At 44.7% G+C, this 26,225-nt stretch overlaps 1 protein-coding gene across 4 annotated transcripts in view; it reads left to right on the top strand.

The window, feature by feature from the left end:
- LOC117976207 (BOS complex subunit NOMO1) overlaps positions 1–26,225 on the top strand; it is a 62,738-nt gene that overhangs the window by 1,192 nt on the left and 35,321 nt on the right. For 2 of the 4 annotated variants that reach the window (XM_055100283.2, XM_055100285.2), the window contains exons 2-11: positions 3,255–3,344; positions 6,202–6,247; positions 9,518–9,618; positions 11,423–11,529; positions 13,747–13,819; positions 17,277–17,429; positions 18,313–18,450; positions 18,783–18,872; positions 22,084–22,189; positions 22,373–22,523. In XM_055100283.2, the coding sequence (XP_054956258.2) occupies positions 3,255–3,344; positions 6,202–6,247; positions 9,518–9,618; positions 11,423–11,529; positions 13,747–13,819; positions 17,277–17,429; positions 18,313–18,450; positions 18,783–18,872; positions 22,084–22,189; positions 22,373–22,523 (1,055 nt within the window). Of the gene's footprint in view, positions 1–2,643; positions 2,762–3,254; positions 3,345–6,201; positions 6,248–9,517; positions 9,619–11,422; positions 11,530–13,746; positions 13,820–17,276; positions 17,430–18,312; positions 18,451–18,782; positions 18,873–22,083; positions 22,190–22,372; positions 22,524–26,225 lie in introns of those variants that run through there. The other 2 variants (XM_055100284.2, XM_063598467.1) reach the window with 2 other exon arrangements.

Raw genomic sequence — 26,225 nt, 5'->3', positions numbered from 1 at the left:
GCAAGGCCTGGGCCTCATTTTTGGGAGGGGATTTATGGTGGAGTAGGACAAGGAAGAGGAAAAGAGCGGGTGCCTCGGAGGTAATTTAGGAGAAAACGAAGGAAGAGGCTGGGAAATGCCAAAGAGAGGGATTGGGGAATAAGACCCCAAAGATCGTCTGAAAGCACCTTTGAGCTGTTCCAGGGCTGGCAGTGAAGGGTGAAGCTCTGTGTTCTGCAAAGCGGGCTGCTGAGGATTGGGGGAGGGGGAGGGAGTCAGTTCCACACCCCACCAGCTCTGCGACCTGCCCTTGCTCTAGGTTTCAGTTTTTGTACCTATAGGATGGTGTTGGGAGAGAAAGAGTGGAACCCAGCAGATACATTTCTTAAACAAGCAGATCCGTGATCTTCTTCAAGGCCCCCTTGTTTGCTGCTTTTTCAGTCTGAAGAGGTCAGAGGTCAGGCATTGAATGAATCTACCCACTGGCAGTGGCAAGGCTCCTAGGATTTCCTGGGTACATGTTTCTGGGTGCCTATGCCACCTCCTAGGTCTGCACTGGGGACAGGACACGTTCAGGGTGGTATGGCTGTAGACGGCACAGGGCATTTCAGAAGCTGAAATGCAAGATGCCAGTAAGGCCTCTTGCAACTTGTAGTTTCCAGGGGTTCTGGAAGGAAGGAAAAGACAGGTACCCCCCTCCACCCTCACCCTCATACTAATAGTGACCTTGAGAGCAGAGGACAGGTTTTGTGACCCATTTCGAAGTGTGTTCCTTAAGCCCAAGAGCTGCCTGTCCAGATGGTGTGGGACACTCATTCTTTCGTAAGTAATTCAGATTCTGAAATCAGACATTTCATACTGGCCATCTTGACGTAGATTACATTGCCATCCTGTGTCCTGATTGTACTTTATGAAAGATGTAGAAATAATCATGATATTTCACGGTTATTTCTTGATTGTGTTTTTTTGTGTTCCTATGCAACTGCCGTCATTCTTCTCTAGCTTTCTCCCATCCTGGGTGTTTTTACATCGTGTTCATTGAGTCAACAACTATTTACTGAGCCCCGGCACATACTGAAGCCTTGTCCCCAGTGTGGATATAGCAGTACAGTGAACAGAACAGACAAAACTCCATACTCTCATGAGACTGACATTTTGTTCTCTAACAGGGACCTTACTGTTAAAAAAAAAAAAAAATTATACTGGTTGCTAATACTTTAACAATCAGCAGGTTTCACATTAAAAACTGGGTTCTTTATTTCTCTGGAAAACCAGCCGATCTTTAGGCTGCCACACTTGGCTTGGGTTTTGTAGTGATCTGAATCCTTTTGGATGAATGCCCCTTGATGTTGCCTCCCTAAGCGGTCTAGGCTGGTGAATTTCCAGTCCCTGCCTTAAATGCATGCATCTGAATCTCTTTGTCACCTGTAGCAAATTCACTGAGTACCTAGAGTAAGCAAGACACTGTCTCAGGCACTGGGGAATGAAGTTGTGGTCACTGACTTCAGAGAACTTTACATACAGGCTTAACCTTATTTCACACGAGTCCTTTCCCAAATGTTCAAATGTTCATTTTATGAGTTAGTCACTTTGTACATCTTCTTGGCTGGTAAGATTCGACTGTTTCATTGCAGCTTGTGTCATGGTTTGTTTCATGGTCATAGAGCATTAACATTTTGGAGGTGAGGCTTTTAGGTGCATCAGACCCAACTGCTTCCTTTTACAGACATGGAAACTGAGCCTCAGAGTGGTTGAGCTGTGCAGGTACATTTAGGAAATTTTCCTTGAGCCCGGTATGTTCCCTACGTATTACACTGTGTTGCCTTTTTCTTCAGAGAGAGATATTAAATAGTAATACAAACTGCTTTTTCCATTTTACTTATTTTATTTTGTTTTATTTTGAGGCAGGGTCTCACACTGTTGCTCAGGCTGGAGTACAGTGGCACCATCATAGCTCACCAAAGCCTCTGACTCCTGGCTTCAAGCAATCCTCCTGCCTTGGCCTCCTGAGTAGCTGAGGCTACAGGCACGTGCCATCATGCCTAGCTAATTTTTTTTCTAGTAGGGATGAGGTGTGGCTGTGTTGTCCAGGCAGGTCTCCTGGGCTCAAGTGATCCTCCTTCTTTGGCCTCCCAAAGTGCTGGGATTGCAGGCATGAGCCACCATGCCTGGCCGCAAACTGATTTTTCTTTGAATCCATATTCTATAGTAGGTGCTTAATATGCGTTGATGTGAATCTGTACAACCACATGAAAAGGAGTGGCTCTGTGTCTACACCTGAAGAAACGGAACACGAGCTTGCCCAAGGCCACGCAACACGTGGAAGACTCAGATGGCATTTGGGCATCTTACTGGGTTAACACTTCGTGTCTGGTAATGCTCAGAATGTAAGAGTTTTAGAGAGTCCTTGAAGAGAGGACAGATATTAAATGTCTTTTTAGTCTCTTTTTCTTCGGAGAATGAAAGTAATGAGAAAATTAAGTTTCTAGATGAATGTTGCTCCAAGTATTTGAAATTATTCAGAGTTAGTAAGGAAGATTTCTGGCCCTCATTCCAGACCTTTAGTTGAGAAATAGAGGTGGGCCCCAGGTATTTGCAATTTATTTTATTTTATTTTATTTTTTTATTATTATTTTTGAGAGGGAGTCTTGCTCTGTCTCCCAGGCTGGAGTGCTGTGGCATGATCTTGGCTCACTGCAACCTCCGCCTCCTGAGTTCAAACAATTTTCCTGCCTCAGCCTCCCAAGTACCTGGGACTACCGGTGCCTGCCACCATGCCTGGGTAACTTTTTTTGTATTTTTAGTAGGGACAGGGTTTCACCTTGTTGGCCAGGCTGGTCTCAAATTCCTGACCTTAAGTGATCTGCCCACCTCAGCCTCCTGAAGTGCTGGGAGTACTGGCATGAGCCACCGTGCCCAGCCAGGAATTTGCATGTTAATAAGCACCTTACTAATGGCAAAGTTGGCAAATTTGTTTTAGACCCAGAAACTTACACGAGCTACCTAGAGACAGCCACTAAAATACACAGAAAAGCATTGAAAAATAAGGCATTGTAATAGGCTGTAGGTGGTTTCTAATCTGAAAAACATTGAGTCACATGATTTGGGAGAGAGTTTGTTGATTTCCCTCTGTCCCCAGTAATGCCCCGTGTTAAAAGCTGGTATATAATAGGTCCTCAGTGAATGTATACTGACTGAGTGCATTCAAGTGTAACGTGTGTAGTTAATTCCCAAAGGCAATGTTATGATTTCTGTTTTCCTTCCTTCCTTTCCAGATAAAGCTGTACACCAAGCATGGGACTTTGAAATACCAGACAGACTGTGCCCCTAATAATGGTTACTTTATGATCCCTTTGTATGATAAGGTAAGAGGGGACTGCTTGTCACTTATGATGGGAAGTCACTAGTGTGCCTCACCAGGCTGCACTAACCATGCCCTTTCCTACACTAGCAAATGCTCATCTGTTTTGTAAATTATTAGTGGAATATGGTAATCCTAGCCACATTTGGAGGGAGACAACTTACAGACTGCCTTGACGAATACAGTGGCTCTCTCTGTGTTTAGGGCCATTTGGCAATGTCTAGAGATGTTTTTGTTGTGACATCGTGGCTGTGCGCTACAGTCACCCAGTGAGTAGTGGCCAGGCGTGGAGCTAAATGCGCTACAGTGCTGCCTACGACAGCCCAGATGTCAGTAGTGCCAGGGCTGAGAAACTCTGATTTCATGGAACCCGTTACTTGCAGGCAGCTTAAAGTATTGTTAAAACAATTGTATAAGTAATACATGAATTCATGAACTTTGTGAAAAAAAAAGTCAAGGTCTTTAGAAGTATGTGAAATAAATTTGTACCCTTTTCCCTCCAATTTTACCTCCCTCTGTAGTGATAACCTCTGATAATCTGATAAAGGTATTTTTTTTTTTTTTTTCTTCTTTTGAGATGGAGTCTCGCTGGGTCGCCCAGGCTGGAGTGCAGTGGCGTGATCTTGGCTCACTCCAACCTCCACCCCCTAGGTTCAAGCCATTTTCCTTCCTCGGCCTCCCAAATAGCTGGGATTACGGGCACCTGCCACTACACCCAGCTAATGTTTTGTATTTTTAGTAGTGACAGGGTTTTGCCATGTTGGCCAGGCTGGTCTTGAACTCCTGACCTCAAGTGAACCACGTGCCTCAGCCTCCCAAAGTGCTGGGATTACAGGTGTGAGCCAGTGTTTCCGGCCCTCTTATAAAATTTTGATGTGCATCCTAACAGATTGCTTTCTATTTATAGTTATTCAGATATCCACGGGTACACATGCATATGTATATATGCAAATACACACAAGCACACATGCACATAGATATGTATCCACAAACACCTCTATACAATCCCATCCTCCCACATATAAACATTTTATTTGGAAATACAGATTCATAGGAAGTTGCAAAAATAGTCAATATACATAGTTTTGATTTTGATACATTTTTTAATACAAATGAAATCAAACAATAGGATTTATTCTGCAGTTTCATTTTTTCCCCTGTGTTAATGCTTTCAATACCAGAGGGACATTTGGTTTTTTCCTCTTGCGTGCTTTCAACATTAGCATAGATAGATCTACTGACTTTTTTTTTTTTTTTTTTTTTGAGACAGAGTCTCACTCTGTCAGCCAGGCTGGAGTGCAGTGGCGCGATCTCGGCTCACTGCAACCTCTGCCTCCTGGGTTCCAGTGATTCTTCTGCCTCAGCCTCCCAAGTAGCTGGGATTACAGGCACCCACCACCATGCCCAGCTAATTTTTTTTGTATTTTTAGTAGAGATGGTGTTTCACCATGTTGGCCAGGCTGGTTTTGAACTCCTGACCTCAGGTGATCCGCCCACCTCAGCCTCCCAGAGTGCTGGGATTACAGGCATGAGCCACCATGCTCAGCCTACTGACTTCTTTTTAATCGCTGCATAGTGTGTCAGAGTCAAACCCAAACTGTAATTTATTTAACTACTTGGACATATAGACTTTCCCCAATTTTAAAATAGTAGTAATTTTAACATAACACACCAGGAAATATTCTTGAACTTAACTCTTCATCCAGAATGCATAGGATTGATTTCTAGAGATGGACTAGCTGGGTCTGTCCTGAAATCTATTTAATTAATTTTTAAATAGTATCAGTATCAGTCTCAAGAAACCAGGAGGCTGGATGTGGTAGCTCATACCTGTAATCCTAGCACTTTGGGAGGTTGAGGCAGGTGGATCGCCTGAGCTCAGGAGTGTGAGACCAGCCTGGGCAACATGGTGCAACCCCGTCTCTACTAAAATACAAAAAAATTAGCCGAGTGTCATGTGGATGCCTGTAGTCCCAGCTACTTGGGAGGCTGAGGCAGGAGAATCGCTTGAACCTAGGAGACGGAGGTTGCAGTGAGCCAAGATCGCACCACTTCACTCCAGCCTGGGCAACAGAGCAAAGCTCCATCTCAAAAAAAACAAAAACAAAAACAAAGAAACCAGGGTTGATAAGTAAAATCTAGTTTTATTTATTGAATTAATGAGTTAATGTATTGTTCAGAGACAGGATCTCCCTCCGCTGCCCATGCTGGAGTGCAGTGGCACAATTATGGTTCACTGCAGCACTGACCTCCTGGGCTCAAGTGATCCTCCTGCCTCTTCCACCTAAGTAGCTAAGACTGTAGGCGCCTGCCACCACACCCAGCTAATTTTTTAAGAACATTTTTTGTACAGATGGGGTCTTGCTATGTTGCTTAGGCTGGTCTTGAACTCCTGGCCTCAAGTGACCCTCCTGCCTTGGCCTCCCACAGTGTTGGGATTATAGGTGTGAGGTACTGTGCCTGGCCAAATCTAGTTTTAAGAGGTGACTTTAGTTCCTGAAGATACATGCTAACTTGTGCAACTGTAGGCACGTGAGGGCTTAATGGGAGACTCAATTAATAGAATTATAGTATGTTTAGTATTAAAAGACAGTGAGTGGCTGAACCTAGTGTCTTTAGAACTCATGAATGGGCTTCAGCACTGTCTTCTGATTGTTTAGATGAAAACTTCTGGTGTTCAGCTTCAGCTTGTAGCTTCTGAAGAGAATCAGTGCTCAGTACCATGTAGAAGAACAAGGCTTACTCTTAGAATTTCATTTCCGGTGTAAAAAATTTTTAGATTAAATGATAACACTAAACTAAATTAAGCCAGAGTCACAATTCTCATTTCTTGAAATTACATTTTCTTTTTTTCCTTTTAGGGGGATTTCATTCTGAAGATTGAGCCTCCCCTGGGGTGGAGTTTTGGTAAGTTAACTGAATCACTAGACATTCTTTGTAAAAGATTAGATGATATGCCAAATATTAATTTAGGCTAGCAGAGTGCATAAACTATTAAAATATTAAGGATCATTTCCAGTATGGAAGAGGGTTTGTATTCCTCCCCTCCTTGCCCCCATCACTCTGGTTTCGTTCGGATTTACCTTAATCTACCTTAAGACTTTCTGTCACCTTTGAAAAATAGACATCTTTTCTTCTACCTTTCTGGAAACTCCTCCCTTGCAGTTTCACTCATTATGTGGCCGTAGAACAGTATAGAAATCAAGAGTGGGGACTTGGTTCCCGTCCCAGGATGGCTTTTTTAGCCCCCTCAGTTTTTTAATTTTTTATGGAATTAATTGAAACATTTAAAGATTGTGAGATTTGTCATAAAAATCCAGATTTATGTCCCATGAGATGAGAAGACTGTCAGCCTTATACCTTACCAGTTAAATACCTTTGGGCAAGTTACTTCCCCCGTGTCAGCCTGGCTCCTCACTGTCGAGCAAGGGTAGTTATAGTCCCTGCCCCACTGGGTACTTGGAGGATTAATAAACCAATACTGAGTGTTCAGAGTGGCTGGCACGTAATTAGCAAGTACTCAGTATTCGAAAACAGCCCTTCTGCACACATCCCAATAAAAGCTCCAAACTTTCCTCATATAACTGTCTTCAGGCATAGCTGGGGAGTTGGGGATGGGGTTGAGATCAGAAGAGAGGGTCTGTTTTGATGTAGTTTACATTTTTGAAGAGGAGAGACTCTTGATGTTTCAGCAGAACAGATGTGGGTGACCCCAGTCCATGGCTTGGGGAGAGGAGTAGGGATCACCGTTGTTGATATCAGGCTTGCTCGTGCATTAGACAAGGAAGAATTTAGCACCTGCCATCGCCAAGGCTAAAATGAGGCTCAGGCAGCTGACAGCTAATTTGGCTCTGTGAGAGCAGCTCTTTTATCAGTTTGTAGTCAGGGATAGGGCGGGGGGTGCCTGGCTGGTACGTTCCAGAAAGCTGGAGAGGAATGTAGCCCTGCTCATGGCCAAAGCAGAAGTCCAGATTGGTGGCCTGGAGGAGTGTTGTGTTTGCCACCCCCCACCCTACCCCCAACTGGTGCTGTTGATAAGCTTTTTAATTGAATTATGCTTTCAGAAAAGTGCCTTGGATGAATTTTCACTAAGTGAACACACCCATGTATCCACCATCCAGATGATAAGATAGCACTTCACCAGCACCCCTGAAGTCCCCATCCTGGGTGCTCATTAGCCATCCCACCCCACCCTCCAGGTGACCACCACCCTGACCTTCTACAAATGAGAGATCCATTTGGTCGTTTTGAACTTTATACAAATGCTATCATGCAGGGAACTTTTTAATATCTGGTTTCTTTCACTCAACATTATGAACTTTATCTGTATCATTTGTAGCTTTAGTTCATTCTCTTTGCTGTTCAGAATTCTGATGCATAAATATAAAATTATTTATATTTTATAAAATATTTATATTTTCTTTTCTTTTTTTCTTTTTTTTGAGACTGAGTCTTGCTCTGCTGCCCAGGCTGGAGTGTGATCTCGGTTCACTGCAACTTCTGCCCGGGTTCAAGCAATTCTTGTGCCTCAGCCTCCTCAGTAGATGAGATTACAGGTGTGCACCACCACACCCAGCTAATTTTTGTATTTTTAGTAGAGATGGGGTTTCATCATGTTGACCCAGGCTGGTCTCGAACTCCTGACCTGAAGTGATCTGCCCGCTTTGGCCTCCCAAAGTGTTGGGATTATAGGCAAGAGCCACCACGCCTGGCCTATATTTATATTTTATGTTCATATTTTGTATCAGTGATCTCTTCTACTGTTGATGGCCATTTGAGTTGCTTACCGATTTTGGCCACTAAGAGTAGTGCTCCTGTGAACATTCTTGTATGTATATTTTGATACATGTGTGTCTGCATTTTTGCTGAGTATATCACAGGAGTAAAGTTGCTGAGCCATAGAGCTGATACATGCTCAGCTTTAGGTGTTTGCAAACATCCAAAGTGGATGCACCAGTTTGTGTTCTCCCAGCAGTGTACAAGGGTTTCCATTGCTCCACATCCTAACCTACACTTGGTATCATCAGTTTTTTTTTAATTTTAGCCCTTCTGGTAGGGGTGTGGTATTATCTCACTGTGGCCTTGATTTACATTCCACTGATGGCCAATGAGGTTGCACACTTTTTCGTATGTTTATGTTTATTTGCCATGGGCTAGCTATTTTTGTAAGATTCCTGTTCAAGTCTTTTGCCCATTTTTTATTGGAGTCTTTGTGTGTGTGTGTGTGTGTGTGTGTGCGTGCGTGTGCATGTATGCGTGCAAGCACGTGTGTAATTCATCTTAACTGAAAATCTCATCTCATGGTTTTCCATTTTTTTCTCTACTCATTACTGCATATTCTTCCTAACCTTTCAAAAACTCAACCTTAACCCCTATTATGATGAACTCTTCAGTTAAAAAATGGAGTTAATTGCTGATATTGAAAAATCAAGAGATGGTATATAAAATCCAGATTTCCAGTTTTTTGGAGAAGTTGGAAGCTCTGGCAAAGCATGGTAGTGGTTGGCAGACTTGAGTGGCAGTTGTCTCCTTTCAATTTGCCACAGTCCCCCTGAGGATGCTCCGCTTACTTCGAACCCATGAGGCCCCTGTGGCCCTGGAGTTTGTGTTCCTGGTTTAACATGGCTGAGCTCATGTCCTTGGTCAGAGAACAGATCCAGAGCCAGACTTTTAGGGTCGAATTGGGGCTCTGTCACTCAGAAGCTCTGTGATCTTGGGAGCTCCTTTAACCTTTCTGTGCCTTAATTTACCCCTCAGTAAATTGCAGCTATTACTGCCTGTCTCTTAAGATAATTGTGAGGATTAAAGGCACTCAGCTCAGTGCCTGGTCGGTGATGAGTATTCAGGAAATAAAATTATTTGGTGCTCACGGAATTTTCACTGGAACTCTGAGATATAACTTAGCTGAAAGGCGTTGTAAAATTATTTTATACTCTAAACACGAATTCCCTCTGGGGCAGGAAACCAGGAGGCTAGGGGGATAGGGGTGAGAGGGAGACTTTTCCCAGAATACTTTTTTGTACCTTTGGATTTGGAAACACACGAGTGTATTAAGTGTTCAAAAGTAAAATGAAATCTGAATAATAAAAATACGTTCTACTTAGGTTCACTGTACCCCAAAACTAAGCTTGCCTTTGTGTCTTGTGCCCCCGTTTCCTCCCCTGCTTCGTTCCTCAGAGCCGACGACCGTGGAACTCCATGTGGATGGAGTCAGTGACATCTGCACAAAGGGCGGAGACATCAACTTTGTCTTCACTGGGTTCTCTGTGAATGGCAAGGTTTGTCTTTGGAACTTGATTATTTTTCCTGTTCACTCTATAATGTATACTAAATCCTTTTTTAAAAAAATGCAGGATACTTTAACCTGGGGACTTTGATCCCACAGGGGACCCATGGATAAGTGGCAAGGGAGCCTGTGAACTCTGTACTTCATCCTGTGTAGAACGCAGCAGGTGTATTTAGGAGTGAGATTGAGGTTGCTGGTCATCCCCTCTGCTCCCAGAGCATAGGCTGTTGGTGTTTTTATTTTTTTATTTTTTATTTTGAGACAGGGTCTTGCTCTATTGCCCAGGCTGGAGTGCAGTGGTGCAATCTTGACTCACTGCAGCCTCCACCTCCCAGGTTCAAGTGATTCTCCTGCCTCACCCTCCCGCTCCTTCACCCTCCCGAGTAGCTAGGATTACAAGTGTGTGCCACCATGCCTGGCTAATTTTTGTATTTTCAGTAGAGATGGGCTTTTGCTGTGTTGGCCAGGCTGGTCTCAAACTCCTGACCTCAGGTGATCTGCCTGCCTCCACCTCCCATAGTGCTGGGATTACAGGTGTACGCTGTGCACCCAGCCGCTGTTAGTGTTTATGTCAGGGATGGCCTTTTACAGGGATGCCGAATTGGAAGGACGCACTCTCTAAGCCTTGTGGCATCTTGCTGTCCCTGTGGGTGAATTGAAGTCAGCGTCTCCCAGAGAGAGCGTGCATCTGCTTCTGACACTTACCTAGGAGGATTCCCATCATTTAAGTTCTGAGATTTTTTTGGACCGCCATGGTGGTGTGAATTTAGAGTCCTAACGGGTGTGTGCCCCAGCTCCCGCGATTCAGATTCTCAGGGGAGAGTCGTTTTTCCTCCACCCGCCCTGTGCCTGAGGTTGAGATGTGCTTCCTTCCTTCCTGTCCTTCTCTTCATGATGGGCTTCTTTCTCCTCTACCTTTGCGGTGAGGGGGAGGCCCTGCCATCCCAGCTGTATGTGTGGGCTTCTTGTTAGAGATGGGGATCTTGGGTAGTTTTCTCTTTATCGATGGTTTGCAAAATAATGGTGAATCTTTTTTTATTTTTATTTTTATTTATTTATTTTTTTGAGACAGAGTCTCGCTCTGTGGCCTAAGGTGGAGTGCAGTAGCGCAGTCTCTCTCACCACAACCTCCACCTCCTGGGTTTGAGCAATTCTCCTGCCTCAGCCTCCCCAGTAGCTGGGATTACAGGTGTGTGCCACCTGACCCAGCTAATTTTTATATTTTTATTTTTATGTATATTTACTTTTTTTTTTTTTTTTTTTTTGAGATGGAGTCTCCCTCTGTCACCCAGGCTGGAGTGCAGTGGCACGATTGCAGCTTACTGCAACCTCCGCCTCCTGGGTTCAAGTGATTCTCCTGCCTCAGCCTCAGGAGTAGCTAGGATTACAAGCATGTGCCGTGAGGTTCAGCTAATTTTTGTATTTTTAGTAGAGACAGGGTTTCACCATGTTGGCCAGGCTGGTCTCAAACTCCTGGCCTCAAGTGGTCTGCCTGCCTCAGCCTCCCAAAGTGCTGGGATTACAGGCGTGAGCCACCACACCCACCCAGACCAATAATGGTGAATCTATAACTGATGATGTCTTAGATTCATTGAAATAGAGTCTTATTTTACTGTTACTGTTCCCTCTCCTACCTCATCCCCAGGAAACATATCCATGATTTATATCATCTTTTCAATGGGATTCTTGACCCAGAGAGGGTTCCTGGCTCCACCTGGGAGTTGTAAGCAGGGCTGCCAGTGCTTTGAGAGGAGGGTGCTTTGCTGGGTGGGCCCTAACTTTCTTCTCCATGGCAGGTCCTCAGCAAAGGGCAGCCCCTGGGTCCTGCGGGAGTTCAGGTGTCTCTGAGAAACACTGGGACCGAAGCAAAGATCCAGTCCACAGTTACACGGCCTGGCGGAAAGTGAGTAGCGTCCTGTCTCTTAGTGTTGCCTTAGAGCCGGGCTCTGACAGGGGTCATGGAGCTGGGTTTGGGAGTTTGGATTCAGGGAGTTCTGGGTTCAGATCCTGATTCAGCCTCTTAACTTTGGGTGAGTTCATGCCCCTCAGAGTGCTGAGTTCCCCACATGTGAAATGGAATCCATTTGACCCATCTTGCCTAGCACTGATGGGATGATTAAATATGAGTTCATACTGGCCAGGCATATTGGCTTGCGCCTATAATGCCAGCACTTTGGGAGGCCAGGATGGGAGGATCACTTGAGTTCAGGAGTTCGAGACCAGCCTGGACAACATAGGGAGACTCAATCTCCACAAATAATTGAAAAAATTATATCAAGTAGAGTCCCACGGGGGAAAACAATTAGCTGGGTGTGGTGGCATGCTCCTGTGGTCGCAGCTACTCGGGAGGCTGAGGCGGGAGGATTGCTTGAGCTTGGAAGGTTGAGGCTGCAGTGAGCCGTGATCATGTGCCACTGTGCTCCAGCCTCGGCAGCAGAGCAAGACCCTGTCTGAAACAAACAAAAAAAGAGTTAATACCCATAAAGCACCTGCTTCAAGGCCTGGGGCTTAGTGGGTCTTCGTTTAGCAGCTCAGCCTGGCTCTGGAGCCTGCCAGCCTGGGCTTGAATCCCAGCTCCCCCATTTGCTGGCTGGTTGACCTAGGGCAAGTTCCTTAACCCCTCTGTGCCTCAGTTTCCTCTTTCGTAAATGAAGATAATTGTGGAACCTATCTCCTAAGGTACTGGAAAGATGAAATTAATATTATTACTTCAAGCTGCCTGGCATATTAGCTCAAATAGGTTAGCTCAGTTATGATTAGAAAAAATCATTATCATTATTATAGCAAAACTGCTTTGTAGTTGGAACAGATGCCTAGCTGACCTTGCTGAGTCAGATTTAAAGCATTTATTTAATGGATGTATATAGTTGAGTTGTAAATGTTAACAGATATGCCAAGATTAATACCAGAATAGTTCAAACTGATAATTCCGAAAGCGTTCAAATCATTACTAACTCCGTTAACATACAAACTGAGTAAATTGCAAAATAGAAGTTTATAATGAGTCTGTCAGTAAGTTATTCAATTTTAAAGTTATTATTGTTGAAACTAGTTTTCATTTTTGAAATAAAATTTACTTCTGCTTGACTGGTGCCTCTCCAGCCCTGGTGTGTAGCAGGAATATGGAGCTGTAATTTTTTTTCTGGGCTAGTAATTTGGTGTTGACCTTATTAGAAAAAAATAGTGTCTTGAGCCTACTGAATACCTTTCATCTGCACTAACTGAAACAATGAAACATGTAGCACTGGGCTATTATGAAAATGAAATAGAAGCTCAATCTTACCAATACTTGTAGTAATGTGATTTCCAAGCCCTATCCAGTTATTGCAGGCAAGATTTGATACAATAAAATACCACAGAAGAAATCAAATGCGTTTTCTAGTTCATTTCACTGGACTTAGCCTTCTCATTTGTCAGTTGCCTTACAAATTTGAAGGGATAAACATGTTAGTATACTGGCAGCAGCATTTCCAGCTTTAGCTCGGCTCACTCTGGTGTTAGTCTGTCTATGGCTAGTAGAGTAATTTTCATCAGCTGCTGGTTTCTTATCTCAGTTGCTTTGTGCAAAAACCCAGAATGACTTATCTGTGTTACTCTAAAGCCTTTTTTCTGGGATTCAAAGCTTGTGATAGTTTACCCTGCCCTGTGTCATTTGCATCATCTTGGGTCAGCGTCCCCCTCAGCCTGTGCATCTGTTCTGTTCTTTTTCACCCCACTTCTCCCTTCCCATGTGTTTCCTTGGACACTTCTGTCCCCTTCTCCTTGTCAGTTCATGCCTGTCACCTCTGTCAAACCCAGTCGAATGTTCTGTGACTGGTCCCTGCTGTGCTACAAGGATTGGTTTTATGCCAGAAATCCTTGAGATTAAGGGAGACGTAAGCGCTCCTCTTTCCGATCAGCACATGGAGCACCCCTCTTGGCACACAGTAAGTGCTCAGTAAGCGCTCTTTTATGCAGATTTGTACAGTGAAGGATTGAATTTCATTCATGCTCATTTAACAAGCTAATGGAAGTTTGCGATAATTCCAACATTGTTTTCTTGTGCTGCCAACATTAGTCATAGAATTAGAAATACTTGGGTTGTTTGGAGAAAGTTAAATGGTTATTTTTTATGTCTTAGGTTTGCATTTTTTAAAGTTCTGCCTGGAGATTATGAAATCCTCGCAACTCATCCAACCTGGGCGTTGAAAGAGGTGAGTGTGACAGCTACGTCTATAGCCATGCCAATAATATGCTGGTCTTGGGACAGATGTAGGGCTTTTCAATTTAGGATATGAAAAGAATTTATGGTTTCTCCAGGACTAGATGAAGAACCAATGGTGCTGTTGTTTAGCTTGGTAGTTATTTATAAGGTGTAACTCCTCACTGTAGCAGATGTTGCTTGTGTTAGTTTCAGTTTTAGGTGACAGTGTTGTCTTCCTGCTGTGAAATAGATCTGTTTTATTAACTATAGCTATTTTAAACTAAATCAACAACAGAAGGCCCTGACGAGATTGATTTGTTGTTCTTTTTTCAGCCTGAAACAGAAATCTGTAAATATACTAAACATTCTAGAAACTGTGGTACGCGTGACCAAGGAGAATGTATGAGAATGTTTATTGCAGCTTTGTTTGTAATAGCAAAATATTGTAAACTACCTAAATGCCTTTTAAGAGAAGAATGGATTGGGGTTCCATCATACAATAGGCTGCTGTATGTCAGCAGTAATGAATGAACCAGAGCTACATATATTAATGTAACTACATTTAAAAACAGAGTTGAAGGAAATATGATTTTAAATACTTGTGATAATCATTTATGGATACAGTCTTTTTTTTTTTTTTTTTTTTTTAAAGACGGAGTCTCGCTCTGTTGTCAAGACTGGAGTGCAGTGGCGTGATCTTGGCTTATTGCACCCTTGGCCTTCTGTGTCCAAGCGAGTCTCCGGCTTCAGTCTCCTGAGCAGCTGAATTACAGGGATGTGCCACCACGCCCAGCTAATTTTTGTATTTTTAGTATATATGGGATTTTGCCATGTTGGCCAGGCTGGTCTCGAACTCCTAGCCTCAAATGATCCACCAGCCCCGGGCTCTCAAAGTGGTGGGATTACAGGTATAAACCAGTGCACTCGGCCAGATACAGTCTTTTTTTTTTTTTTTTGCAACAGGGTCTTGCTCTGTTGCCCAGGCTAGAGTACAGTGACATATTCATGGCTCATTGCAGCCTCTGGTTCCTGGCCTTAAGCGATCCTTCCACCTTGGCCTCCCAGGGATCTGGAACTGCAGGCATGTGCCACTGCCCCTAGCCAAGGATACAGTCTTTTTTTTGAGATGAAGTCTTGCTCTTGTTGCCCAGGCTGGAGTGCAATGGCGCGATCTCAGCTCATTGCAACCTCCGCCTCTTGGGTTCAAGCGATTCTCCTGCCTCAGCCTCCTGAGTAGCTGGGGTTACAGGCACCTGCCACCATGCCCAGTTAATTTTTGTATTTTTAGTAGGGACAGGGAGGATACGGTCTTATGTAGAAAAATTATGAAGACATGTATGGGAATAGCAGACGCTGTTCAAAATGATACTGACTTCTAGAGAAAGAGGGAGGAGGGGGACTTTGGGGTATGCCAGCATCTTGAATTGTATTTTTTTAAATTTGTTTAGCTGGTTAGAAGGTATGTAAGTGTTCTTTAGCATATCTTTTTTTGTTTGACTGAAATAGTTTATAGTCAAAGATCAAAAAAGGAACTCCACCTAGTAGGTGAGGTTCTGTAATAGCCGTGAAAGACCAAATTAAAATAAGACTTAAGGGACATCTTGACATGTTAGCTTGTGTGTTAGTATTGAAGCTGTATCTCATTTTTGCTAAAGAAGCATTGGAATCAGTATTTCAGCTTCTACTCTATATGTTTTATTATTATTTTTACTCTGTAGGTTTTACGCACATATAATTGATGATAGTTTCACACCTAGATGTCTCTTCTTACTGTTTATGACTTTTGGTTTTGGGGGTTTTTCTCTTCTGCAGCAACATTTAAAAATATTTTATTCGAGGCTGGGCGCAGTTGCTCATGCTGTAATTCCAGCATTTTGGGAGGCTGAGGTGGGTGGATCACTTGAGGTCAGGAGTTCGAGACCAACCTGGCCAACATGGTGAAACCACATCTCTACTAAAAATAGAAAAAAATTAGCCAGGAATGGTGGCATACACCTGTAATCCCAGCTACTCGGGAGGCTGAGGCAGGAGAATCACTTGAACCTGGGAGGTGGAGGTAGCAGTGAGCCAAGATTGCACCACTGCACTTCAGCTTGGGTGACAGAGTGAGACTCCATCTCAAAAAAAAAAAAAAAAAAATTTATTCGAAATGAAAGAGCTTACACATTTATAAATAGAAGAGATTTTAAGGTTTACATTGTATGTTAATTGTCTGCATAGAAGAATCTGAGTTTATTAATATGAGATTGGGATTTTCAAGTAAAGCATGTTGTTAGAAGTCAGGATAATGTTTATCCTCCTGGGGTGTTAGTGACCAGAAGCAAGTGTGAGGGCACTTCTGGCTTGCTGGTGCTATTCTGTTGGGTAACCAGTGCCCAATTTGTGACAAGCCCTGTGCTGTGTGCTTAGAATCTGTACACTTTTCTCTGTGTTTATTGTACCTTAACAAAAATGTTTAAAAATATACACATATTGTGAAAAGAACAACTTAAGGCAAATTAAACAGAGTTTAATTGAGCATAGAACAATTTGTCAATTGGGTAGCCCCCTGAGCCAGAATAGGTTTACAGCGACTGTGGCACTGTTGCGTGATTGGAAAGGGTTTATGGACAGAAAAAGAAAGTGACAGACAGAAAGTGGAAGTGAGGTACAGAAACAGTTGGATTGGTTACAGCTGGACGTTTGTCTTATTTGCACATGGTTTGAACAGTTGGCTGCCTGTGAGTAGTTGAAGGGTGGCTGCTTGAATTGGCTGAGACTTGGCAACATGTACAGAGAAACCTTTAGGCCAAACTTAAAATATGTAAGGAGGCAGCTTTAGGCTAATCTTCAGTTAACACTATATATCATTAAAAATAGAAAAAAAGGCAAAATATGCTCATTAAAAAAATTGGAACATACAGAGGAATATAAAGCAGTGGAAACAAATTTTGGAAGCTGGAAAAGTATACAAGTAAAATAGCACCATATAGACAAAATCATTATTGTTTACATTTTACCACATTTCCTTTCACTTCATTTTGGGCATTAAAAAATAATGATAAGCCAGGCACGGTGGCTCACACCTGTAATCCCAGCACTTTGGGAGGCTGAGGCGGGTGGATCACCTGAGGTCAGGAGTTCGAGACCAGCCTGGCCAACATGGTGAAACCCTGTCTCTACTAAAAATACAAAAATTAGCCGGGCGTGGTGGCGAGCGCTTGTAATCCCCGCTACTTGGGAGGCTGAGGCAGGAGAATCTCTTGAACCCAGGAGGCAGAGGTTGCAGTGAGCCGAGGTTGCGCCATTGCACTCAAGCCTGTGCGACATACTGAGACTCCATCTCAAAAAAAGAAGTGATCATACTGAATAAGCAATTTTATAGATTACGTTTCCCAGTTAATATTTTAGCTTCAGCGTGTCCTCATGTTGTTAGGCACTTTGCAAGTGTTTATTTTTTTACAGGTTAAAATCTTTTTCTGTTACAGGCAAGCACCACAGTGCGTGTAACCAACTCCAATGCCAATGCGGCCAGTCCCCTCATCGTTGCTGGCTACAATGTGTCTGGCTCTGTCCGAAGTGATGGGGAGCCCATGAAAGGGGTGAAGTTTCTTCTCTTTTCTTCTTTAGTAACTAAAGAGGTAAGCAAAGAAAAGAACAAAAGAGATGGTGTGAGGGGTAGGAGGGTGGGGGAGTATAGCCCAGAACGTACTGTTGTAAGAAATGCAGGTCTGAGTTGATTTATCATTTTAACACTTAAGAATATCGTCTGTCTCAGGCCGGGTGTGGTAGCTCATGCCTGCAATCCCAGCACTTTGGGAGGCCAAGGTGGGTGGATCACTTGAGCTCAGGAGTTTTAGACCAGCCTGGCCAACATTATGAAACCCCGTCTCTACTAAAAATACAAAAACATTAGCCGGGCATGTTGGCACGTGCCTGTAGTCCCGGCTGCGTGGGAGGCTGAGGCAGTAGAATCGCTTGAACCCAGGAGGTGGAGGTTGCAGTGAGCCGAGATCACGCCACTGCACTCCAGCCTGGGTGACAGAGTGAGACTGTCTCAAAAAAAAAAAAAAATTCAAGAATCTCATGTGTCTCTGTTGACTCACAAGACATTGCACATCTACACTGGGAGGCAGTGGTATGTGATGGAAAGTACACAGGCTTTGAAATCAGACCTGGGTTTAAACAAATCTCAGGTTTAAACAAATTCCTCTTCCTAGCTGTGCGACCCTGGGCCGGTCACATTACCTTCCTGAGCCTCCGTTTCCTTATTTGGAGAATGGTGACCCATCATAAGGAAGGACAGTCATGTCATCTTTCCCGGGAAGACTGTGCCAGTTTTTAACTTTGCAACTTGAATGTCAAGATTTTTGTTCCTTTTTTCTGTATTAATGTGTCTTAGATTTCAGAAATACATATATTGACATGAAACTTAAAAAAATTTTCCTATAATGTGGCTAATTGATGGTATTCAGAACATGTAAATGGAAAAGGAAGTCTTGTCTTTTTTACCCCCTGGCATAGGATGTCCTGGGCTGCAATGTCTCACCAGTGCCTGGGTTCCAGCCCCAAGACGAGAGTCTGGTGTATTTGTGCTACACGGTCTCCAGAGAAGATGGCTCGTTCTCTTTCTATTCCTTGCCAAGTGGGGGCTACACTGTGGTGAGTGAAGCAGATTTCCATTCTGTTTATGTCTGGGACTCTCGTGACACAGTAAAAGCCAATGCTGTTCGGGTGTTAAAGGAAAAGATGGTTGGCCTGCAGTTCTCTGAACACGCTGTTAAGCAGTAACTTACTTAAGATGAGACACTCACCCCTTCGTAATAGCTACAAAAAGGGCAAGGCTTCCTCTTTTCGAATCTGCAACAGTTATGATGAATGTTTCTCTTGGTCTGTCTGAACCCCTTGTCATTTGTGGGCTGCTAGATCGATTATTAATATTGCTGATTGATCATGTTAGTGGTTCTTAGTGATTAACAGACTCTTCCTTCCAGATTCCGTTCTATCGAGGGGAGAGGATTACCTTTGATGTGGCGCCTTCCAGACTTGACTTCACAGTGGAGCATGACAGCTTGAAAATCGAGGTAAGGCTTTTCTGTCTTCTGGAGGGACAGGTGTTTGAGTTCCCATCCCTAGGCACAGGTATTGCAAACATGTTTTTAAAAAAAATCAATTATTTTATCTGGAAGGGCTGTTGGAAAAAATGCCATCTGGTATTATATTCTTACACATGGTGTCCTTATCGTAGAGAGCTGGATTCCTAGTTAAATCTACTCATTCAGTGAAATATATTTATTGATTGCCAGTGACATACGTTTCAGGCACCATCCAGGACTGGGGATACAGCAGTGACCAAAAGAGGCAAAAATTCTTGTCCCTGTGGACCTCATTTTTTTTTTTTTTTTTTTTTTAAGATAGGGTCTCACTGTGTGGCTCAAGCTGGAGTGCAGTGGTATGATCTCGTCTCACTGCAGCCATTGCCTCCAGGGCTCAAGTGATCCTCCCACCTCAGCCTGTTGAGTAGCTGGGACCACAGGCGCATGCCACCATGCCCAGCTAATTTTTGTATTTTTGTTAGAGATGGGGTTTCATCATGTTGCCCAGGCTGTTCTCTAACTCCTGGGTTCAAGTGATCTGCCTGCCTCCGCTTCCCAAAGTGTTGGGATTACAGGTGTGAGCCATCGCACCTGGCTAGACCTCATGTTCTAATGACAGGAAGGGTCAATACATGTATAGATGTATAAGTTAGAAAGTACAGTAGAAGGTGATAAGTGTTTTCTAGAAAAATAAAGGAAGAAAGGAGGTCATACAGTATCAGGGTGGAGACAGGGGTTGCAGTTGTACATAGGGTGTTTTTGGGAAGTCCTCCCTGTGAAGGTGACATTTGAGCAACAACCTGAAGGGAAAGAACAAGAGAACCATACTTCACTCCTGCAGGAAGAGTGTGTAAGACTGAGGGAATGGCACGTGCAAAGGTCCTGAGGCAGGAGTGTGCTGAAGGGTTTGGGGCATCCCAAGGAGGCTAGGGTGGCTGGAGTGGAGGGAATGAGCAAGGAAGGAGGAGGCGGAAAGAGGGTCAGGGAGGTGACAGGGCAGATTGTGCAGGGCTTGGTGGGCCACTTTGCCTATAACTCTGGGTGAGAATTGGTGCCACTGGAAGGTTCCTAGCAGAGGAGTGGCGTGATCCTTCTGGCAGCTGCGTTGAGGAGAGTTTGCAGGGTGTCAGGGTGGAAGTGGGAGACCAGTTGGGATGCCATGGCCATAAACCAGGTGAGAACTGGCAGAGCTTGGACCGTGATGGTAGGAATGGGCAGTGTGATACATGGCTTGATAAACTGCCTAGACCCTCACATAAATGGCAAATGTATTTTTCATCTCACTTACGTCTCCTTTAATTACAGAAGTAGAAAATGGTTACTGTAGAAAATTGGCTAGCTAGAACAAATCCCAAAAGAAAATAACAGCCTCTCCTAAGTGGACCACCCAATGTTAGAGTTATCGAAGCAATTATATTTTAATCATTTTCTTTTAATATTACATTTGAAAGTACTGTGTTAAAATCGCTTAAACTGGCAGAAGCGGACTTTTAGGTCATATGCACAGTGGGGTGCAGACTCTGCATTTTAAGATTCAGTGGAGTGTTTGACCGTTCTGCTGTACACTGGAGGGGAAAGAGAAGGGTAAGAAGATGAAGCCTTTACTTTGCTTCTCGTAGCTTGCAGAGAAGGATGGGGGCAGGTGAGCAGAGACAGCTATTCCCAGATTACAGCCAAATACATATTTTGAAAATGATGAATGGAATTTCAGGGAATGGGGCCCTGTAAGTTCCCTGAGGTCAGGTACCGTGTCTTATTCTTTACTGTTTTCCTAACATGTGATTTAGTGCCTGCCACATAGTAGGTGCCCAGCAAAAATATTTGTTGAGTACATATGTGAATTAATAAGTAGGTAATGCATGGAATGAAACATGTCTTTTTGGAAAGATCAAGAAGGACTACCTGTCATGTGAGACCATCACTAAGAAACCATTTGCTGAAAAAAAAATAAAAAAATAAAAAAGAAGGGCTACCTGCATAAAAAGGAAGTCATTTAATTATTTAAAGCTTCATCTCAAATGCTGTTGCACACGTGCGTGCACACGTTCATTCATTCAGGAGTCAGTTATTGAGTGCCTGCTGTGTACCAGGTGACTAAGACAGAAAAAGTCCCTGTCTCCATGAGGTAACATGCTAGTGGGAGGGAGACAACTAAGAAATCGAACGAGGACATTTCAGATACTGGTAAGTTTGATGAAGATACTAAAATAGGTTAGCAGTGGTGACCTTGGGGATACACAGATCAGGGCTGGAACTCAGTAACTGCAGAGAAAGCACAGGTGTGCTGCTCACAGGCGAGTGGGGCACAGACACAGACACAGACACATGGAGCATGGGACCACGTGTGAGCCAGTGATGGTGGTGGAGGAGGGTGGTCTAGGTGGATTTCTTTTTTTTTTTTTTTTTTTCTTTGAGACAGAGTCTTGATGCTTCACACAGGCTGGCACTATCTTGGCTCACTGCAACCTCCGCATCCCGAGTTGAAGCGATTCTCCTGCCTCAGCCTCCCGAGTAGCTGGGATTACAGGTGCCTGCCACCACATCTGGCTAATTTTTGTATTTTTAGTGGAGACAGGGCTTCACCATGTTGGCCAGGCTGGTCTTGGACTCCTGACCTCAAGTGATCTGCCTGCCTCGGCCTCCCAAAGTGCTGGGATTACAGGCGTGAACCACTGCGCCTGGCCTAGGTGGATTTCATAAGGACCTGTGTTCAGGTCGTGGTGGAAAGACAGGAGGGGGCACATGAGACCTTGCAGTTGCAGAGGTGGAATCCACAGGACTGATCGATGCTGGAGGAGCGGGGCGGGGCATCCGAAGTGATGCCGGGGTGTGCATGGGAGACTGGAGGAAGACGTGGTTCACCAAAATGGGGGCATCTGGAGGGGAGGAGATGGCACGGGGTAAGGGTGGGGGGCTTCTAGAAGCTTGAGTCAGTGACCTTTTAACGAGGGAAGTAAGTCTCTAGACTTTTCTTTTCTGTTGTTTGACACTCAGCAGTGTGTTGGGAACACAACAGAGAAGACAGATGTGGGTAAAGTGAGAGGGAGCCCGGCTGGCACACAGGACCGGGGCACTGAGTGTTGGGAGGTGGGCGGCAGGAGCAGACATGGTAGGTGGTGGCCGGCGCAGCAGAAGGAGGCTTTGTGGCTCTGGCACAGGAGCACCTTTGAGCACCTTCTTCTTCTTCTTTGTTTTCTAGCCCGTGTTCCACGTCATGGGATTCTCCGTCACCGGGAGGGTCTTGAACGGACCCGAAGGAGATGGTGTTCCAGAAGCAGTAGTCACCCTGAATAACCAAATCAAAGGTGGGCTGACACAGCAGCCCCAGGCTGATGGCCAGCGCTGTTTTTGGATCACAGAGAGAAATGGAGAGGAACTGATGACTATATGAGAACATGGCAGCTTTTGGTCTCAAGTATTCTGGTGTACATGTAAGGATACACTGTTGTTTTTGGCTTATCTTCTGTTTGTGTGTTTTTGTTTTACAGTTAAAACAAAAGCTGATGGCTCATTCCGCCTTGAGAACATAACCACAGGGACATACACCATCCATGCTCAGAAAGAGCACCTCTACTTTGAAACGGTCACCATCAAAATTGCACCGAACACACCTCAGCTGGCTGACATTATTGCAACAGGGTAAGCTTATCGTGTGGATTTGGAAGCGCCAGTAAATATGCTGGCAGCCAGTGTAGAACAAAATGACCTGTGATCTGTGTGTCTTTGCCGAGCTTAAGAACTTAAGAAAGATTAGTACTTTTTTTTTTTTTTTTTTTTGAGAGTCAGAGTCTTGCCCTGTTGCCCAGGCTGTAGTGCAGTGGTGCCATCTCGATTCACTGCAACCTCTGCCTCCCAGGTTCAAGTGATTCTCCTGCCTCAGCTTCCCAAGTAGCTGGGACTACAGGCGTGCCCCACCACACCCAGCTAATTTTTGTATTTTTAAGTAGAGACAGGGTTTCACTCTATGTTGGCCAGGCTAGTCTCAAAACTCCTAACCTCAGGCTGTCTGCCTGCTTTGGCCTCCCAAAGTGCTGGGATTATAGGTGTGAGACACTGCACCCGGACAAGAAAGATTAGTTCTAAATCTTACAAACTGAAGGTACTGACATGTCGGATGCTTAATGAAAAGTCCCTTGCTTCAAATTAAAATGGGCTTGTGAAATTAAAAAATCTTTCATGTCTGACTTTCACGATCTTTCACAGGACCCCTCTGCTTAATCTTTGAGGATTTTTGGAAGATGGTATTGTTGGTTGAGAAAGCTTATTGGAAGATGCTTCAGGTCATTGGTGTAGTTCTTCCTGCTTGTAGTTACTCATTATACTATAAGTACAGGCAGGGACATCTTGTGGTTGAATTCATGTGGTTTTACCATCATCTGAAGCAAGATTGTGTAGTGCCAACAACTTGGGCTTTGGAGTGAGATCCCAGATCCACCTGCATGTAACCTGCAGAACAGCTTTAGACATAACAGGTGCTCACAAAACAGTAGCTTAGAAGGAGAGTGCAGGGTCTGCTTGGGAGAAGCGTGGCATGAGCAAAGTCAGGCAGTCTCACAGCAGCATGAGGTGGCTGCGGGTGTAAAGCTGGGTGCTACTGGAGCAGAATATACTGGCAGGTGAAGGTGATGATGAGGCCAACCCCATAGCACCTCCTCACACCCCACCGGGGTGTAGGGGCTTTCTCCCACTGGGGCCAACGGGCCGTGAGTGGTTTTGAGCATTAATTTAACAAGCTTTGATCATTGTTTTCAATAGGGCATTCTGAAACAATGGCATGGAGTAGAGTGGCTTTGAAGGGGACAGGACTTGGGCACAGGAGGTCTGAAAGCAGAGACGACAAGGGCTTGCCTTGTAGGGAAGTCAGGGACAGACTGGTGAGATATTTAGGGTGCCCAGCTTGAGAGATGTGATGGCTGGGGACAGAAAGAGAAGCCAGTTAGGTGATGAGGGTTCAGATTTGGCCACATTGGTCTGTAGGACCACTAGGTGGAGCTCTTCAATAGGCGCTTGGATGGATGGTCAATCCTGAAGATTCGGCTGCAGGTGGCAGCCAGGACCTCAAATATGTATGTGCAGGTAGAATTAGAAGAACAGTAGGCCAAAAACAGAGTGCCAGGTGGCCCAGGGGGGACCTAGGGAGCATGAGGTCATAGGAGCTAAGAAAGTAAGTTTGGGGTAGGAGGTAGTGCCCAACAGGGAGGTGCAGGGAGCTGAGCCCTGGTGAACACAGTCCCCTGGCTTGATCACTGAGGAGGCCACAGTGACTCTTTTCTGTAGACAGATGGAGGTCGAGGTCAAGGAGTCCAGTGGTGAATGGAAGACAGGGAAGCAAATTACCCTCAGAAAGTAATTCTTGGATTGAAGTCTTTCCCACCTTCCATAAACACTTTGTGCAATTACTCTAGATGAGGCACTGAAAAATGCTTCGTACCTAATAATTAATCAAACTAGTGTTCCAGAGATGGGGCTTTCACCCTACCAGGGAGACAGACTGAAGACAAATACATCTGTGGCCAGGCTTAATGCCTCACACCTGTAATCCATCCCAGCACCTTGGGAGGCGGAGGTGGGCGGATCGCTTGAGCCCAGGAGTTTGAGACCAGCCTGGGCAACTTGGCAAAACACCATCTCTACCAAAAATGCAAAAAGTAGCTAGTTTCATAACCTGGTCTAAAAATAAATAAATAAAGAGATAAAAATTAAAAGATAACAAGATTTTAAAAAAAGACAAAAAAGACAAATACATTTATGTTGCTAAATTATGGCAAGTGTCGTGCAGGGAAGAGATCAGGGTGCTGCAAGAAGAGCTAATTTAGAGTGGGAGCTCTGCAAGGCTCTCTGGGTTGCAGAGACCTTAGTAGAGACTAAAAGTTAGCTAAAGCAAATCTTCCCTAGTAGAGAAGCAGCATGCTCAGAGGCCTGCATAGGATAGGAAGGACCTGAAAGGCAGTCTGCGCAGCTGGAGGAGGTGGGTGAGGTCAGGGAGCTCTGGGGCCTTGTAGCCTTGCTTTGGGATTGGGCTTTGCTCCCTAATGCAGTGGAAACCCGTTAGGAGTTGTCTGTTGGTTGGCCAGGCACGGTGGCTCACGCCTATGGTCTCAGCACTTTGGGAGGCTGAGGTGGGCGGATCATGAGGTCAGGAGTTCAAGCCCAGCCTGGCCAGCATGGTGAAACCCGGTCTGTACTAAAGATACAAAAGGTTGGCAGGGCATGGTGATGCGCGCCTATAATCCCAGCAACTCAGGAGGCTGAGGCAGGAGAATCACTTGAACCCGGGAGGCAGGAGTTGCAGTGAGCTGAGATTGCACCATTGCACTCCAGCCTGGCCGACAGGGTGAGATTCCGTCTCAAAAAAAAAAAAAAGAGTTATCAGTTGGCAAGGGAGTGATAGGGATCATGGTACTTTAAAAAGTTTGTTTTTCTTCCTGGCTGCTGTGTGGAGAATGGATTGGAGGAAAGCCATGGTGTGAATGGAGGGGCCAGATATGAGGCAGTGGTGGTTGTCTGGAGGAGATATGGTAGTGGCCGGGCCCAGGCGGCTGGCAGGCGAGGGAGCGAGGAGTAGATGGATTTGGTAGGTCACATGGAGAACACACCCACAGGCCTGTGCTGTTGAGGTTACAGGTTTCTTATTTGAGCCACTGGGTAGATGGAGGAGGCGCTGTTCACAGAGATGGAGGAAATATATTTATTTTCTCCTTTAAAGTAGAGTATTTGGGTCAAAGAAAGAAAAATAGCATTTGTTGAACATTTTTGGAAAATCTCTTTTTTTTATTGGCCGACGTCGTACATTTGCCTTTTTAGCACACTGATACTTCTTACTATTTCTTTTCCTTTTTATTTTTTTTGAGACAGGGTCTTACTCCATTGCCCAGGCTGGAGTACAGTGGCGCCATCTCGGCTCACTGCAGCCTCCGCCTCTCGGGTTCAAGTGATTCTCCTGCCCTAGCCTCCTGAGTAGCTGGGAGTACATTGGCGCCATCTCGGCTCACTGCAGCCTCCGCCTCTCGGGTTCAAGTGATTCTCCTGCCCTAGCCTCCTGAGTAGCTGGGATTACAGGCTAATTTTTATATTTTTTAGTAGAGATGTGGTTTTGCCGTGTTGGCTAGGCTGGTCTCGAACTCCTGACCTCAAGTGACCCACCCGCCTCGGCTTCCCAAAGTGCTGGGCTTACAGGCTGAGCCATGGTGCCTAGTCTTCCTTTAAAGTAAAATAAAAAAATTACTCAATTTATTGTAAAAACAAACTCTTGGCCGGGCGCGGTGGCTCACGCCTGTAATCCCAGCACTTTGGGAGGCCGAGGCGGGCGGATCACGAGGTCAGGAGATCGAGACCATCCTG

This window comes from Pan paniscus, chromosome 18 (assembly GCF_029289425.2).
Source record: "Pan paniscus chromosome 18, NHGRI_mPanPan1-v2.0_pri, whole genome shotgun sequence".
Classification (NCBI taxonomy): domain Eukaryota; kingdom Metazoa; phylum Chordata; class Mammalia; order Primates; family Hominidae; genus Pan; species Pan paniscus.
The sequence above is the reverse complement of the archived record's forward strand: the minus strand, read 5'-3'. Positions and strand labels throughout refer to the sequence as shown.